Genomic DNA, 17365 nt, shown 5'->3' on the forward strand with positions numbered 1-17365 from the left:
CTCAAAATAGGAGCATCCATAGAGTGCTTACCCATTAATTCTTCTATTTTTACCGGTCCCAACTCTTGCTTGCTTGCTGCTAGTTGCTTCACACAATCTCTTACTTCAAGATCTTCATCATGCTCACAACTCTCTATAGAATTTACAATTGCTCTTTCAAGAGGTTGTGGTGGTTGAGGTTCACGAGAGTTGTCTTCTACTATTTCTTCAACAACATCAATCCGGTAACACTTGGGATTTTCCTCTCGGTGTTTCATTGCTTCGAAGATATTGAACACCACTTGCTCATTATGGAACCTCAACATTAGCTCTCCCATCTCAACATCAATCAAAGCACGACCAGTTGCAAGGAAAGGTCTTCCTAAAATGAGTGGCATATCTTCATCTTCAGCCATGTCTAAGATCACAAAGTCTGCTGGAAACACAAGATCATTAACTTTGACTAGCACATCTTCAAGTATACCGAAAGGGTAAGAGATTGACCGATCAGCTAAAGTAATGGTCATTCTCGTTGGTTTTGGCTCCCCACACTTGAGCTTCTTCATCATTGAAAGTGGCATCAGATTTATACTTGCTCCCAAGTCACATAAAGCTCTTCCAATGTCTACCGGTCCAATTGAACAAGGGATAGTAAAAGCACCAGGATCCTTCAGCTTAGGTGGCAACTTCTTTTGAAGAATAGCACTACAATTTTCAGAAAGTGCTATGTTCTCATCATCCTTAGGCTTCCTTCTTTTGGTTAACAAATCTTTCATGAACTTGGCATACAAAGGCATTTGATCAAGAGCCTCACTGAAAGGGATATTTACTTGAAGTTGTGAGACAAGTTGCATGAACTTCTTGAATTGTCCTTCCTCCTTCTTTTTCTTCTTCTCTAGATGAGGGTAAGGAAGCTTCACATATGATGGAATAATTTGTGGCTTGTCTCCATCTTTCAAGATTTGACTCTTTGACTTCCTCAAGATTGAGTCTTCATCTATCAATTTCTCACTTTTATCTCCCTCTATTTTTTTCTTCTTTTCATTTTCAACTACATCCTCATCATTTTTTTCAACTACTCCATGATCATTTTCTTCAACTACCTCGTTCTCCTCCACCTCAACTACTTCATCAACCTTCTTTGGAGCTTTTGGAACTAAAGGTGTCAAAACCTTTTTGCTCCTCAGTTCAATAGCATTACAAGACTCATTCTTAGGGTTATCTTTAGTGTTACCTGAGAATCCGCCTTTGTTTTGTTCAGCCAACTGCTTAGCTAATTGCCCCAGTTGAGTTTCAAGCATCTTCCTAGAAGCTTCATTGTTCTTTCTTTCAGCTTCTTGACTCTTCTTCATCTCTTCAAAGTTGCCTTGAGTCATCTTCATGAAATTCATCATAGTTTCTTCAAGAGCTGATGGCTTCCTTTGTTGTTGTTGAGGAGGAGTAAGCATTTGAGAATTTAAAGCATTGTTATTTGAGTAGCTTAGATTTGGATGCTTATTAATGCCTGAATTGTAGTATTGATTCTGCCTTTGATAACCTCCCATGAAGTTAGCTTCTTCACTTGATCCTTCCGGAACACATTCACCGTTTGGATGTTCTTCACCACATAAGTCACATTTGATTGCAGCCACTTGTTGTTGCTTATGAGCCAAAGTGAAGCCTTGAAACTCCTTAGTTAGAGCTTCGATTTGTTTGTTCATAGCTGCTTGGTTAGCAAGGATAGCAGTTTGTTCACTCACCCCAAACACTCCTCTTTCTTTCTTTTTAGCTTGATCACGATACTCATTGCCAGCCATGTTTTCAATTAGAGCTTGAACTTCATGATCAGTTTTACTTTTGAGACTACCTCCCGCGGAAGCATCTAAGAACATTCGAGTGTTTGGTGTTACCCCCTCAGTGAAGATTTGGAGGTATTGCTTCTCGGTGAACTCATGATTAGGGCATCTCTTGAGAAGCAAATTGAATCGCTCCCAAGCATCGTACAATGATTCACCTTCTCCTTGCTTGAAGTTAGAGATCTCCATCTTCTTGTCCCAGTACTTAGACATAGGGAAGTATTTCTCCAAGAACTTCAGCTCTAACTCTTCCCATGTTTGGACAGTCCCGTTTGGAATTGTTAGCAACCAATCTTTTGCTCTTCCCGTCAAGGTGAAAGGAAATAGCCTTAGCTTCTTTTGTGCTTCAGTCACGGTGGCTGGTTGCACACAAAACTCACAGGTTTCAGCAAAACGGCTCAAGTGTTCATGAGGACTCATAGCTTCAGTCCCATCGAATTGCTTGTCCCTCAAACCATTGAGGACAGTTGTCTTGATGTCGAACGCTACGGGGTTAGCTGGTTGAAAAGTGTGGGTCAGTTGACCGCGATGAGTGGCTAACCCGTAGTCTCCAAGCTTAGGTCTTGGTGGTACAACTCCTTCTCCTTCCATAGTTGCAGATTTAGGAGAAGAGATTGTTTCAGATTCACTTGAGAGTTGCTCCGGTACTTGTTCTCGAACACCCGGTGGAACGGATTGAGCTAACCTTTGCGATCGGACAGCTTTCCGAAGTGCTCTAGCAGTTCTTTCAATCTCCGGATCGTACTCTAGGTCGTCAGAGCTCTGTTTACCTCGCATAAACAGCAAAATACCTTAGTAGCACTGCACAACGCAAAGTAATCAAGTGAATATGAAAACAGAAAAATAAAAATTAAAAACAGAAAATTAAATTGCAAAAACCCTAAACTATAACGTAATTGCCTTGTTGAAATAGTTCAACAGTCCCCGGCAACGGCGCCAAAAACTTGATAGAGGTTTGGCAAGTGCACCAAATACTATCGAAGTAGTAAAAATATCGATCCCACGAGGACTGTTTTTAATCTCAATAATTCAACTACGTTGTATTTTAGGATGTATAAAGGTTATTTTGATTTGCCACTAGGCAGTAGATTGGTTTGATTGCATAAAAAATAATTGCTAAAAATAAATTGGTTTTCAAGAATAAGAGAGAGATGAGTTTAGGTCTTTCGAATCATCTATGTTCCCCTAATTGTTATGTTGCACCTATTCGTATGAATGATCTTCTAATCCCACGATAGTTAACAAAATAGTCCTAATCAATCCCTTGAGTTAGGACCCTCTCCTTAAACTACAGCCCCTAATCCCTTAGGTGGTCTAATAATCTTTGAAGGTTTAAAGCACGTTAACCTAACATCACTAATAAACGATTATCCATTCCTAGACTAACCATGTTTATTAGAACAATTCAATAGGTCTAAGTAGAAAGCTATGGTCAGTAGTCATTCATTCTCACAAAATCATATTTATATTTGATCAGGATATAAAAAGCATTAAGAACAATTGAATTGAATAAAGACTAGAATATCATTCACAATAAATAGAGTTTCACAACATAATATCTCAATTAGGGTTACAACGAATCATCTCAGACCTAACCTCTAATGGATTTAGCTACTCATAATAATGTTTACAAATAACATAATCATTAGAGGTAATAAAACATACACAAAGTGGTTGGAAGATGAAGAAATCGTCCTCCTGGTCCTCCTTGTAGTTGTAAAATCGCACTTGGCTCTCTAGAATTCGTAACCCCTGTTTTTGGAATAGACTTCAGCATAAATAGGCACAGAATATCGCCCAAATCGTGTCACGTTTTAAGTGAATCGTGACACGTTTTTACCTTCTGGAGCAAGAAACTGAATTAGGGTTTCACCAAATCGTGTCACGTTTTACCAATCGTGACACGTTTTCCTAATGTCGAAACAAGGCTTCTTGTGCTTCCCAAATCGTGTCACGTTTATACCAAATCGTGACACGTTTTATTTCTTTGCGTTTCCTTCAGTTTTTCTGCTCTTTTTGCTGCATAAGTCTTCTGTGAACTCCTTTTTGTGATGAAAATACATATAAAATTACGTAATGACAAGGTGTCATCAGTATTTAACGTCAAAAAAAAAAAAAAAGAGTGTGGGTGTAAATATTGTATCTAAATCTTGTGAACACGAATGATTTCCTCCAAATTACGTGCTTTATCATACAAAAATAAGCTCTCCTTTTTTCTTCTTCGAAAAACATGTTTCCATATGAACATAATTGTGTTTACATTACATTTACTAGAGTCAAAAGAATATTATACTTGTGTTTACTATGTTATGAACACAACAAGCATTTCCTATTAAAAACAGCAGGGACACCGACAAATTTTTCCACTTCCAAATTGATGAGAAAAGAAGGAACGTGGACGGTTTAATGGAGAGGTACAAATAGAAACAAATAAAATAAGACCTTCCTCTTCAATGGGGACAATATGCCAATAAGCAACTATAGCAAGTTAGCAACGCAATGGCACACGTCACCAAAAAGTTTTTGGTGGGGTATTTGACTTTCCATCACATACCATATACTATAAATATAGATGCACCCTAACAACTCCCTCTCAAATTGAATTGCATATTTGCATCAAAATTTATTTACTTATCACATTATTTGATTTAATTGGTGGTTTCAAAATGGAAGCTGATCCCATTCCTCTTATTACACCTTACAAGATGGGCAATTTCAATCTCTCTCATAGGTACCTACTACCTATTATACTTTCAATTTCAATGTTATGTTTATTTCACTTTCTATTCAATTTCAATATCAATGCTTACCTTATCTTGCATTTCAGAGTTGTTTTGGCACCACTCACTAGAATAAGATCCTATGGCAAAGTTCCTCAACCTCATGCTGTCCTCTATTACTCTCAAAGGTCCTCTAAAGGTGGTCTTCTTATAGCTGAAGCTACTGGTGTCTCTGACACTGCTCAAGGCTATCCAGACACACCAGGTATATGGACTAAAGAGCAAGTTGAGGCATGGAAACCCATTGTAGATGCTGTTCATGCCAAAGGTTCTACATTCTTCTGTCAGATTTGGCATGTTGGAAGAGTTTCTAATTCAGGTATGTATTTTTCCTTATATAATTTGAAGATTATTTTAGTTCGAGATTGTTTATTATTGTTGGATTTCGATTGTTTGTAGTGTGCGTGTATGCAGTCAACCACATCAAGATCGATTGTCTAGATTTCAATGCAAATTTTGACTTTTTAAATCTAAATTCTTGAGCTTGAAATCCAGTCTGTCCAATATTGATCGGACAGTTTTGACGTGTCTGAATAAATGCAGTCACAACTCCGTGATTATACACAACCTAAATCCGTTATTTTTTTTAGTATTTCTACTACTAAGGGGTGACTGCTTTCTGATTTTTTAAGTAATATATATATGCACACATTTATACAAATAAAATACTAACTCAGTATGTCAACTCGGTATGTCCATGTTATTCTCAACAGGTTTTCAGCCGAATGGACAAGCACCGATATCTTCTACAGACAAGTCACTCACAAGCAATGATTTTGAAAAATTCTCGCCACCGAGAAGGCTTGGGACAGATGAAATTCCTGATATTGTCAATGACTTCAGACTCGCCGCAAGAAATGCTATTGAAGCTGGTAAGTTTGTTGATCTTTACAAATTTATCCAAACGAAAAGTACTTCAATCATAGTACAATACTGATATTTTTTAGAAACAAGACTATTTGTTGCTTTAAAGGGCACAAGGACATTTTGAAAATCAACTAACATGCTCAATGTGATGCAAATTGCAGGTTTTGATGGTGTTGAAATTCATGGAGCTCATGGCTACCTACTTGAACAATTCATGAAAGATAAAGTGAATGACAGAACAGATGAATACGGTGGATCCCTAGAGAACCGATGTCGATTTGCATTGGAAGTTGTTGAAGCTGTTGTGAATGAGATAGGAGCAGAGAGAGTTGGAATTAGACTATCACCTTTTGCACAATATGCAGAAAGTGAAGACTCCAATCCCAATGAATTGGGACTTTATATGGCCAATGCTCTCAATAAATACAATATTCTTTATTGTCACATGGTGGAACCAAGAATAAAATCAAATACTGAAACAATTGAAAGCCCTTACAGCCTGGTGCCAATGAGAAAGGCTTTCAACGGCACTTTCATGGTTGCAGGAGGTTATGACAGACAAGATGGGATCAATGCTATAGCAGAAAATAGGGCAGATCTTGTTGTTTATGGTCGTTTATTCTTAGCTAATCCAGATTTGCCAAAGAGATTTGCTCTCAATGCTCCTCTTAACAAGTATAATAGGGAAACATTCTACATTTCTGATCCGGTTGTTGGTTATACGGACTATCCATTTCTTGAATGAAGAAAACAATGTTGTATTGTAGCATCCAGGGTTGGAAGCGGAACCTCCTTATTTAATAAGCTTTTTCTCCCTGCACATTTGTTTTTGTAGTGAATTTGTTTACTTAAATAAGAATTTTGTTGCTTATAGTAATATTTTTTATTCATACTAGCTTCTCTGCTAGGACACACAGTGTGCAAACTATTATGTACCTGATCCTTAAGTCATATGAAGTCTCATGAATGAGTAAATACTCATTGAATTTCTTGTCCAATTTGAATATAAATAAAAAACAAATAGAAATCATAAGAACATTTAAATTTGAAAGAACTGTGATTTCTGAACACATTTGTACATTCGATGGTTCTGTTCCAAAATAACATAATGGTTTTAGCTACTTTCAATTTATTGTTTCCCTTTAACTTGTCGATGCCATAAATTACATCTTATATTTTATGAAAAATCATACAAAGAAATATTATAGTAACAGCAAATGAAAAAACAAAGAGAAACATGCTATCATACCTAGTAGCAACACTGAAGATTAACATGCATAAATATCTATTGTTCACAATGAAAAACAAGCATAATGAAAAATATTTATGAATTAAAGTAACACTAACGACCATTTTACAATTATTCACAAGAAGATTCAAACTCAATACGGTAAGGTTATAATTCCGAGCTCTTGCACCGAGCTAGAACCTCAAGTGTATAATTGTCATTTTTGCCACTTAGGAAGTAACAAAATAAAACAGCACGGGGATTCATAGCATGACTATACTTCTAGTGGAAAAAAAATAAACTAATTGTTTATTTTTCTAAATAGGTAGAAGGCTTTCTGACGCAGTACGGAAGCGTAGGGTTAGCAAGCGCTAAACCTAGATAGAAAAGAACAAGTTTGCAAGCGACAAACTTGTGAAAATAGGGTTGCAAGCGACAAACCTATCAAAATAAGGGTTCCAGAATCCACCAGAAATTGAGAGAAAATCTCGAATATTATTAATGAATGAAAAAGTGTGCCTCTTAGGCTACATAAGTTCTGCTTATATAGGGAAAGAAATAACAAACCCGTGGGCCAAAATAAAACAAAACGAAATAATAATAGAAAGTTCTAGAAAATTACTAAGATTTGGTTAAAATAAAATACTATGAAATTACTAAGAAAGCCCTCCTACATCAGTCTCCTCCACCTCTGAAGAACTCGACCCCGAGTTCTCATCTTGATAAAGGACTTCATCTGCATGGTATTCATGAATGTCTACCACATTGAAAGTGTTGGAAATGTTCATAGAATCTGGAAGTGCTACCACATATGCATTATCATTGATCTTGCGAGTCACTTTGAACGGACCATACTTGCGGGGCTGTAGCTTGCTGTAGGTACCAACGGGAAATCTCTCTTTTCGCGGAAACACCATCACATCCCCCACATTGAAAACCTTGACTCTTCGCCGTTTATCTGCAGCAGCTTTATTTTTCAACCCGGTAGCTTCTAACTTGGCCTTGACAGAATCTTTCACAGTCATAATCCCTTCAGCCATCTTTTCAGTAGCTACGCTAACTCCAGGAGCTTTAGGCAACTTAATCAAATCAACCACATGTCTAGGGACATAAGTGTAAACAAGTGCAAAAGGTGTTTTTCCGGTAGCAGAATGCACGATGCTGTTATAAGAAAATTCAACCTGAGGTAAAGCCAAGTCCCATTGTTTCGGTTTGTCACCACAAACACATCGAATCATATTTCCCAAAGTCCTGTTCGTGACCTCAGTTTGTCCATCAGTCTGGGGGTGAGCGGTAGAACTCCTGTTCAGTGATGTTCCAAATAATTTCCACAGAGTAATCCAAAAATGACTGAGGAATTTGGTGTCTCTGTCGGAGGTAATAGATGTAGGAACCCCATGAAGGTGCACAACCTCTCTGAAAAACAATTTGGCTATGTTGGATGCATCCGCAGTCTTCTTGCATGCAATGAAATGGGACATCTTGGAGAATCGGTCCACAACCACAAACACAGAATCCACACCTCGCTGGGTACGAGGCAAACCCAACACGAAATCCATAGATAAATCCTGCCAAATGTCATCAGGAATGGGTAAAGGCATGTAAAGACCAGTGTTTTGCGACAGACCTTTAGAAACTTGGCAAGTGTAGCATTTCCTGACAATGATTCCAACATCTTTTCTCAAGTGCGGCCAATAAAACCTTTCTTCTAGACTAGCAATGGTCTTATCTCGCCCCATGTGTCCACTAAAACCGCCACTATGTAGGTCCCTAATTAATTTCTCCCTCAAGGATGAGCAAGGAATGCACAGTTGGTCTCCTTTAAAAAGGTATCCTTCTCGAATATGAAAATCTGCACAAGGATGCTCCTTGCAATTGGCCCATAATTTTTTGAACTCAACATCACTCTCATATAATTCGTTTAGGCATTCAAAACCCACAACCTCTTGTGCTAAAGTGACAAGCAAAGAAGCTCTCCTACTTAAAGCATCAGCTACCTTGTTGAGAGCACCAGATTTATGCTGAATAATAAATGGGAATTTTTGCAGAAAACTCACCCACCGAGCGTGCATCTTGTTGATTACTTTCTGACTATGGAGAAATTTCAGAGCTTGATGATCAGTAAACAGAATGAACTCTCTATGAATCAGATAATGCTCCCATTGGCGAAGGGCTCTGAAAACGGAGTAAAATTCTTGGTCATAAGTACTCCATTTTTGGCGAGCTTCACTCAACTTCTCACTAAAGAAAGCAATTGGCTTCTTCTCTTGAGACAAAACAGCTCCTATTCCAATTCCACTAGCATCACATTCAACTTGGAACACCTTTTCAAAATCAGGAAGAGCTAAGACTGGGGCGGTGCACAACTTCGTTTTTATTAAGGCAAAACTCTGATCTTGCTCGGAACCCCACTTGAATTTTCCTTTCTTCAAACATTCTGTGATTGGTGCAGTGATAGTGTTGAAATCTCTGATAAATCTTCTATAAAAAGTGGCCAGTCCGTGAAAACTACGTACTTCAGTAACTGATGTGGGTGCAGGCCAATCTCTGATAGCCCTCACCTTTTCCTCATCAACCTGGATTCCTTCTTCACCAACTATAAACCCCAAGAAAAGTAACTTATTGGTACTGAATGTGCACTTTTTCAGATTAATGTACAACTGATTATCTTGTAAAACTTGCAAAACCAGCCTCACATGTTCCAAGTGCTCTTTCTTGGACTTACTATAAATCAAAATATCATCAAAATAAACTACCACAAAGGATCCAATAAAGGGGCGTAGAACCTGATTCATTAATCGCATGACGGTGCTAGGGGCGTTTGACAATCCGAAAGGCATCACTAGCCATTCATAAAGTCCATCCTTACTCTTGAAAGCTGTCTTCCACTCATCTCCAGGTCTAATTCTGATTTGATGATATCCACTACGCATATCTAGTTTTGAAAACACCTTAGACCCTGACAACTCATCAAGCATGTCTTCTAAACGGGGAATTGGAAACCGATACTTGATAGTTATCTTGTTGATGGCTCTACTGTCGACACACATCCTTCACTGATTTCCTTTCTTTGGTACTAAAAGGACTGGGACAGCACAAGGACTCATGCTCTCACGGATGAATCCCTTTCTTAGTAAATCCTCAATCTGCTCCCTTAAAATCTCGTTCTCTTTAGGACTCATGCGGTAATGAGGAAGGTTTGGTAGGCTAGATCCTAGAATCAAGTCTATCTGATGTTGAATATCTCTCATAGGAGGTAAATCATTTGGAAGCTCATCTGCAATCAGCTCATTGAAATCTTTTAGAATTTCTAAGACTTCACTTGGTATCGGAATCTCTTCTTTCACCACATTCATCAGCCCTTTGATCACAACCGGACAAAAACACTCAGTTTCCTTAACAGCATCATCAAGTTCCTTTTCATTCTGAGTCATCACTAGGAAACTCGTTTTCTTCTCTTTTGGGTTCTTATCAAATTGTAAAACAGGTGTCATAGCAATCTTATGGGCTCCCCAAGTAAACAACATCACATTATCCCGTCCCCGATAAGTAATATCTTTATCAAACTGCCAAGGTCTACCAAGTAAAATATGACAAACATCCATATCAAGAACATCACAAAGTACCTATTCTCTATAATGTTTGCCGATGGATATAGGAACTTTGCAGGACAGCGTCACTCGTACCTGGGATCCCTTGCTGACCCAGCGGAGAGAGTATGGCTTCTCATGAGGCTCCGTGGGCAGCTTGAAATAATCCACCAATTTTTTTGACACCAAGTTCTCCGTGCTTCCATTATCAATTATCAGGTCACATACTTTGTTATTGACGGAACAACGAGTCTTAAATAAATTTTTGCGTTGACCTTCCTCTTTGGATGCCAGCAACGTTCGCTGAAGCACAAAGTTCACTCTCTCTTCAGAATCTTCCTCAGCAAACTCAACTCCTGCGTATTCATCTTCCTCATCAAGTTGCTCATCACCATCATCCAAACCTTCTGCTACTCCAACAACCCTCCTTGATGGACAAACATTGGACTTGTGACCCTTCCCACCGCAGCGGTAACAATTATCACCACTAGGATACGCATAAGGGTTGTTCTGCTTTTGAACGGGGGCCTTGACTGGAGGTGCACTGCCAGAACTGCTTGCTTTGCTAACATGGTTTGAATCTTTGACTGCTGCACTTTTCTCTTTGTCATCAGCTTGGTTCTGTGGAGAATATCTTCTGAAATTTGAGAAATTTCTAGGGGATTTCTCTATTATTTCTGCCTTTAAAGCTAGGTTGGACGCTTCAGCAACGGTCCAAACAGTCTGTAATCCCATTTTTTCTTGCAACGAACTTTTCAAACCGCTAATATACCGAGCCACCTTTTGATTCTCGGACTCGCCTAATTCATTACGTTCAGAAAAACGCAAAAATTCAGCCGTGTACTCAGTCACTGATCGCTTGCCCTGAACACATTCAATATACATCTTATATAGAATATGTTCATAATCTTCAGGTAAAAATCTGTCAAGCATCAACTGTTTCATCTTTCTCCAAGTTCGAATAGGGGGTTTATTTTGTCTACGCCTCTGAACAACGAGCTTATCCCCACCAAACAGCTGCGGTGCTTTTCAGCCTGATCGCAACCATCTTAACCTGCTTGTCTGTCGGGATGCCCATGACTTCGAAAAATCTATCAACATCGATCTGCCAGTCCAAGAATTCTTCTACTCCCATCGTTCCATGAAATAGGGGAATATCAGCCTTAACACGGTAATCTTGGTGATTCCCACGTTCACTCCCATCATCGATCACAACTTCATCCTCATCAAAACTCAAATCATCATCAGAAGGGTTGTTGACATAACGAATCCTAATATCCGGAGTTGGTCCTCCTCCCCTGTTGTTGCGGTTGTTGTTGTTATTTCGGTTGTTGTTGTTGTTTCGGTTGTTGTTTTTGTTGGCGAGGTCGTCCACCCTAGCCATCAACGTCGTTATTTGAGCCGTTGTTGCCGTTGTTGTTGTGGATATCACTGCAATCTGATCTGCAAGAGCTTTGATGGTTGCAGCTAAACCGTTAAAATCTGCCCTGGTAACTGGTTGATGGCTGATCACGTTAGAAAAAAGAACAGGAGAAACCTGCTCTGATGCCAACTGACGCAGTACGGAAGCGTAGGATTAGCAAGCGCTAAACCTAGATAGAAAAGAACAAGTTTGCAAGCGACAAACTTGTGAAAATAGGGTTGCAAGCGACAAACCTATCAAAATAAGGGTTCCAGAATCCACCAGAAATTGAGAGAAAATCTCGAATATTATTAATGAATGAAAAAGTGTGCCTCTTAGGCTGCATAAGTTCTGCTTATATAGGGAAAGAAATAACAAACCCGTGGGCCAAAATAAAACAAAACGAAATAATAATAGAAAGTTCTAGAAAATTACTAAGATTTGGTTAAAATAAAATACTATGAAATTACTAAGAAAGCCCTCCTACATCACTTTCCTTAAAAATCATTATCCGGCCATACGGATGTGCACTTTTCATACCAAGCTCTTCAATTCTTTGAGTGCTTAAATTAAACCAAATTAGTTCATCATCTTTTTTTCTAAAGAATATATCTCCCTTCTTACCGACTCCAATAGGATGCTCAACACAATCCAACAATGAAGAGTTTGGTCCAAGATTCCGTCACTCCGACTTCACCCAAAATTGATATGTGTAAAGTAGCTGTCTCTGTATAATTTAAAATCCATCCAATTGATCCATTTAACACGTCTAAGTGTCTAAACATGGGTCCAGAGTCAACATCATCCATGATTGAAGGTATATATGTTTTCACAAATACCTCACTGCTCAAGTCAAATGACACCAAATAAACCTCATCACGTGTTACGCTTTGACCCCACCAGTGACACATTTCATCCATGTACACTCGAACACCTACTTCAAGATGGTAATTTGTAGGAATATCTACTGCATCAACTTTTCTCCAAGAATCTTCTTTTAGACAATATATCTCCCACGAGGTGGGATGATGACGTACGTCTTTCCAAATCTCTCCATCTTGTGGTAAAAGAGTTATGTGTCGAATCACCTTATAGTCATCTCTAACATGGTCATAACCAAATCCATGAAGAGAAAACACAGGATCCCTATGAAAAGATTCATAAGCAAAACGATTTGAAGGAATGTCTTTGACTTCCTTAGTGGATGGGTTCCATAGACTAACTATTTCATCCAAATTACGTTCAATACAAAGAATGCCGTTGACACAACCATAAATAGAAAAATAACATGCATCCTCTAGAAATGAATTTGGCCAATCAAGTTTGACTCTATTTTCAATATTCTCGCCAAAAAGAGAGTGCAACATAGGTTGATAAATATGATTGTCCAGAACAACATGATGAAAGAGGAGTAATGTATCATTGTTATATGAGTGATCCTTGGATAAGAAATATGTTCGAAACATGGTCATAAAATAAGGATTTTGAAATAAGAGGGACCATAATTTGCTTACGCAACGAAATCGAGTCAATGATTTAAGAGACAATTTTGAAAGAACGAGAAAAGCGAGCTCGTCATGTATATGAATATTACTAACCTTTCCATTTGTTGCAGTCACTGATTTCACCATTGAGAGAAGCCGCCGATGCCAAACAAACCTAATCAAGCTGCTGCAGGTGTTGTTAACTTGTTGTAGCTAGAAATTGGATTGAATTTATAAACAATTTAAGAGATTTTTGCTCCTATTATGGCAAATACGCGGAGTTTATGCTTGATTTTTAGAAATTGATTTTTTTTTCTTAGGCCGAGTATAGTTTTTACATCCCTATATTTTATTTTCTCCAAAGTTTTTATTTATTTTATTTAATTTCGTTTTCCACCTTCATCATACTTGTTAGAGGGCCTTCATTTGATTGGATTTTCTCTTCCAATGCTATTGAAGTCGGTAAATTTATCCAAATTTGAAAAATGCTTCAATCACTGTGCAATAATATTTTCCGGAAACAGGACTAATTAATTGTTGTTAAGGTCATCTAACATGCTCAATATGGTGCAAGTTTCAGGTTTTGATGGGTTGAAATATCCATCCAGCTCATGGCTACCTACTTAGCAATTTATGTGTATAACCATTTAAACATCCATTATTTTCATATAGTCATTCAACGTATTATTCTCTCTCTATATATCTCCTCCAATCACATCATCAACTTATTAAATTATACGATATTTTCTTTTCAAGGGTAATAATCATTTTGGTTCTTCAAAAAAAATCATTTTGGTTCTTAAACGTGTAACGAATAGCCACAATAGTCCGTATCAAAATTTCAAAACAGTCTTTGCATTTTGTTTTTTTTTTTTGTGGTGCCCGAAGTTTGAACCCTGGATCTTGCATATATTTTATGCATTGTCCCTGTCAACTGAGTTAAACTCATGAGGACTACACTTCATTTATCAAAAGAGTTAATTGTCCACAAACTATACCAAAATAATTGTACAAATATCATTTCAATATTATAAAAAGAGAAAAGTTTTTTTTACAATCTACAAGCTGTGTCATTTTAATAATAATAATAATAATAATAATAATAATAATAATAATAATAATAATAATTTTTTTCCTTCCTTTAATCAAATTCACCTTTGTTTTAGGTGTATTTTCACACATATCTCAATAGTTATTCTACTTGTTCAAATATCACACTCTCAATTTCTTTTCTTCAAAAGTTCTAATGAGTGTATGTGAATGGGTGTTCCCTGTTCAATTATTTATTTATTTATTTCAAAGAAAATTTATTTTTTTAACAAAAAGAAGTGTGAACACAAAAGTTTCATATTTGAAACCATTTCCTTTTAAAGACAGCTAGGACATTGACCAATAGTAATACTTTCAATTCCTTCTTCTAAATGAAATGGGAAAATAACGAACTTGGACGGTTTTAATCGACAGGTACATACCTGATACCTATGCAATGGCACACGTCACCATGAAGAAGCACAAACGTGGGGATTTGACTTTTCACACCTTACTTACTTTATCAATAAGACAAAAAAGTATTTCCCCTTCTAGAACATAGTACCTTATAGTATAAATATACAAACCAACCCCCTTCAAATTGAATCACATATTTTTCATCAAAAGAAAAAAAATGGAAGCTGCTAACATCACTGATTCAATTCCTCTTCTTACACCTTACATGATGGGCAAATTCAATCTAGCTCATAGGTACATACTACATACCATTTAACTTTCTATTCTATTTTATTTTAATGTTTTGCTCTTGCTAAATAATTTCACATCATTTTCAGAGTTGTTTTGGCACCACTAACAAGAATGAGATCCTACAACAATGTTCCTCAACCCATTGCTGTCAAGTATTATTCACAGAGAACCTCTAAAGGTGGTCTTCTCATAGCTGAAGCTACTGGTGTCTCAGACACTGCTCAAGGCTATCCAAACACACCAGGTATATGGACTAAAGAGCATGTTGAGGCGTGGAAACCTATCGTAGATGCGGTTCATGACAAAGGCGGTATATTTTTCTGTCAGATTTGGCATGTTGGAAGGGTTTCAAATTCAGGTATATCATGTTTATTTCATCATATCACTATTATTTATTATGAAAATAAAAGTTGGTGTGAGCGGAAGGTCTCACCATCTGTGTCAACCCAAATTGGTTAAGATCATCAATTTTTAACATAGACCTAGCATAATTTTAGCATTACCTAGCTCAAATATAACATGCTTTTTAGGCATTAATCAAATAACTTAGGTCTACCATCATTGATAGTAAACTGAATATGATTTGGGTTGGAGGTTATTATTGAGTATTACTATCAAGGTGTTACCACTTTCTAATGTTTTGAGGTCTACTCACATTTATGCAAATAGAATACTCACTCAATGTATGTTCATGTTTTTTCCTTGTGAATCGAACAGTTTATCAGCCGAATGGACAAGCACCGATATCTTCTACTGACAAGTCACTCACAAGCAATGATGTACAACAATTCACGAAACCGAGACGGCTAAGTACAGATGAAATTTCTCATATTGTCAATGATTTCAGACTTGCTGCAAGAAATGCTATTGAAGCTGGTAAGTTTACTGGTCTTTACAAACGCCCGAAATTGAAAAATGCTTCAATCATATTCATAGTATACAATATTAATATTTTTAACAAAAATGACTATTTGTTGCTTTAATGCACAAGGACATTTTTCAAATCTCCTAACATAATCAATGTGGTGCAAATTGAAGGTTTTGATGGAGTTGAAATCCATGGAGCTCATGGCTACCTACTTGAACAATTCATGAAAGATCAAGTGAACGACCGAACAGATGAATATGGTGGATCCCTTGAGAACCGTTGTCGATTTCCTTTGGAAGTTGTTGAAGCAGTTGTGAATGAGATAGGAGCAGATAAAGTTGGAATTAGACTATCACCATTTGCAGAATATGCAGAAAGCGGAGACTCTAATCCAAATGCATTGGGACTTCATATGGTTAATGCCCTCAATAAGTACAATATTCTTTACTGTCACATGGTGGAACCAAGAATAAAATCAGCTTCTGAAACGATTGAAAGCCCTTACAGTCTGGTGCCAATGAGAAAGGCTTTCAATGGCACTTTCATGGCTGCAGGAGGCTATGACAGACAAGACGGGATCAATGCTATAGCTGAAAACAAGGCAGATCTTGTAGTTTATGGTCGTTTGTTCTTAGCGAATCCAGATTTGCCAAAGAGATTTGCACTCAATGCTCCTCTCAACAAGTATAATAGGGAGACATTCTATATTTCTGATCCGGTTGTTGGTTACACTGACTATCCATTTCTCGAATGAAGAAAACAATGTTGTATTGTAGCATCCAAGGGTGGACCTCCATATTAATAAGTTTTCTTCTTCTTACACATTGGTTTTGTAGTGAATTTGGCCACTTAAATAAGAATTTTGTTAATTATAGTTATATTTTTTTTTTTTTCATTCTTCTCATACTAGCTTCTGTGCTATGACACACAGTGTGTAGAACTATTATGTACCTGATTTTTGTAATACCATTTGAGCTTTGTGTTAATGAAAGGATTGTTGTAGTACCCGAATTTTTTAAATTGCTATTCTATTGTAACTACTGTGATACTAAGAATTGACATTGTTATTGATTTTGAAAATATCTGAAGTGAATTTGATTCCTAATTTACCCGGTTGAACCACAAAATTTTCAAATCCAAGCCTAACTCAAGGACTTTCAAGTATTGTTTCAACTTGAGATATAATTCAGGTACTACCACTAAACTGTGGTTGAAGCTTTGTACCTATGGCATGGTAACAAAGAATAAGAAAAAAAACCACCGGGAAAATATGAAACACAAATGCTATTTTGTTATAAAAGAATTAAGAATTCTTAAAAATTTGATATTTGACCAATCAAGTTTTTGGTTTTGACTGACTGTAGAAGAGTGGTGCCTGCCATGTAGAATTTTTACATTTCTTGTCCAAGTCTAACAATAAGAATTTTTCAATATGAAAACGATATATAACCAGTAACGAAAGGAATGGTCAGCAAAAAGCATAAATGCTGATACTACTTTCCAGTTTTTATAATATATAAAAAAAATATCCTCCAACTTCATATTCAAGTGTATATTTTCCTCATTATATATCAGTATCAGTTCATAATTGATTA

General features: G+C 37.1%; 2 protein-coding genes, 1 non-coding gene and 2 pseudogenes across 3 annotated transcripts; 3 read left to right on the forward strand and 2 right to left on the reverse strand.

Annotated features, from left to right (window-relative positions):
• The first annotated feature begins 1905 nt into the window (after positions 1–1905).
• Positions 1906–2012, forward strand: LOC146918957 (small nucleolar RNA R71). Its single transcript, XR_015013054.1, has one exon. It is a non-coding gene; the product is annotated as a small nucleolar RNA R71 (small nucleolar RNA).
• Positions 2013–3934: 1922 nt separating this feature from the next.
• Positions 3935–6459, forward strand: LOC146918958 (putative 12-oxophytodienoate reductase 11). Its single transcript, XM_085712212.1, has 4 exons — positions 3935–4545; positions 4642–4913; positions 5308–5466; positions 5623–6459. Exons 1-4 carry the CDS (start codon positions 4481–4483, stop codon positions 6204–6206), a joined length of 1080 nt encoding a protein of 359 aa, XP_085568338.1. The 5' UTR covers positions 3935–4480; the 3' UTR covers positions 6207–6459.
• Positions 6460–7164: 705 nt separating this feature from the next.
• Positions 7165–12027, reverse strand: LOC146918959 (uncharacterized; annotated as a pseudogene).
• A 123-nt stretch (positions 12028–12150) lies between these two features.
• LOC146918960 (F-box/kelch-repeat protein At3g06240-like) lies at positions 12151–13341 on the reverse strand (annotated as a pseudogene).
• Positions 13342–14797: 1456 nt separating this feature from the next.
• On the forward strand, positions 14798–16775 carry LOC146918961 (putative 12-oxophytodienoate reductase 11). The gene is made up of 4 exons (XM_085712213.1): positions 14798–14905; positions 14989–15260; positions 15620–15778; positions 15941–16775. The coding sequence occupies exons 1-4, from the start codon at positions 14829–14831 to the stop codon at positions 16522–16524; spliced, it is 1092 nt and encodes a 363-aa protein (XP_085568339.1). The 5' UTR covers positions 14798–14828; the 3' UTR covers positions 16525–16775.
• Positions 16776–17365: the final 590 nt, after the last annotated feature.

Source organism: Medicago sativa, chromosome 5 (genome assembly GCF_051527215.1).
Source record: "Medicago sativa cultivar Bolivia chromosome 5, Bolivia_mono, whole genome shotgun sequence".
Classification (NCBI taxonomy): Eukaryota; Viridiplantae; Streptophyta; class Magnoliopsida; order Fabales; family Fabaceae; genus Medicago; species Medicago sativa.

Excerpts from the sequence above, each read along its gene's own strand:
- LOC146918958 (XM_085712212.1), top strand. The coding sequence starts at position 4,481 with ATGGAAGCTGATCCCATTCCTCTTATTACACCTTACAAGATGGGCAAT. Across the intron at positions 4,546-4,641 it reads AATTTCAATCTCTCTCATAG|AGTTGTTTTGGCACCACTCA; the intron begins GTACCTACTACC and ends CTTGCATTTCAG. Across the intron at positions 5,467-5,622 it reads AAGAAATGCTATTGAAGCTG|GTTTTGATGGTGTTGAAATT; the intron begins GTAAGTTTGTTG and ends TGCAAATTGCAG.
- LOC146918961 (XM_085712213.1), top strand. The coding sequence starts at position 14,829 with ATGGAAGCTGCTAACATCACTGATTCAATTCCTCTTCTTACACCTTAC. Across the intron at positions 15,261-15,619 it reads TGGAAGGGTTTCAAATTCAG|TTTATCAGCCGAATGGACAA; the intron begins GTATATCATGTT and ends TGAATCGAACAG. Across the intron at positions 15,779-15,940 it reads AAGAAATGCTATTGAAGCTG|GTTTTGATGGAGTTGAAATC; the intron begins GTAAGTTTACTG and ends TGCAAATTGAAG.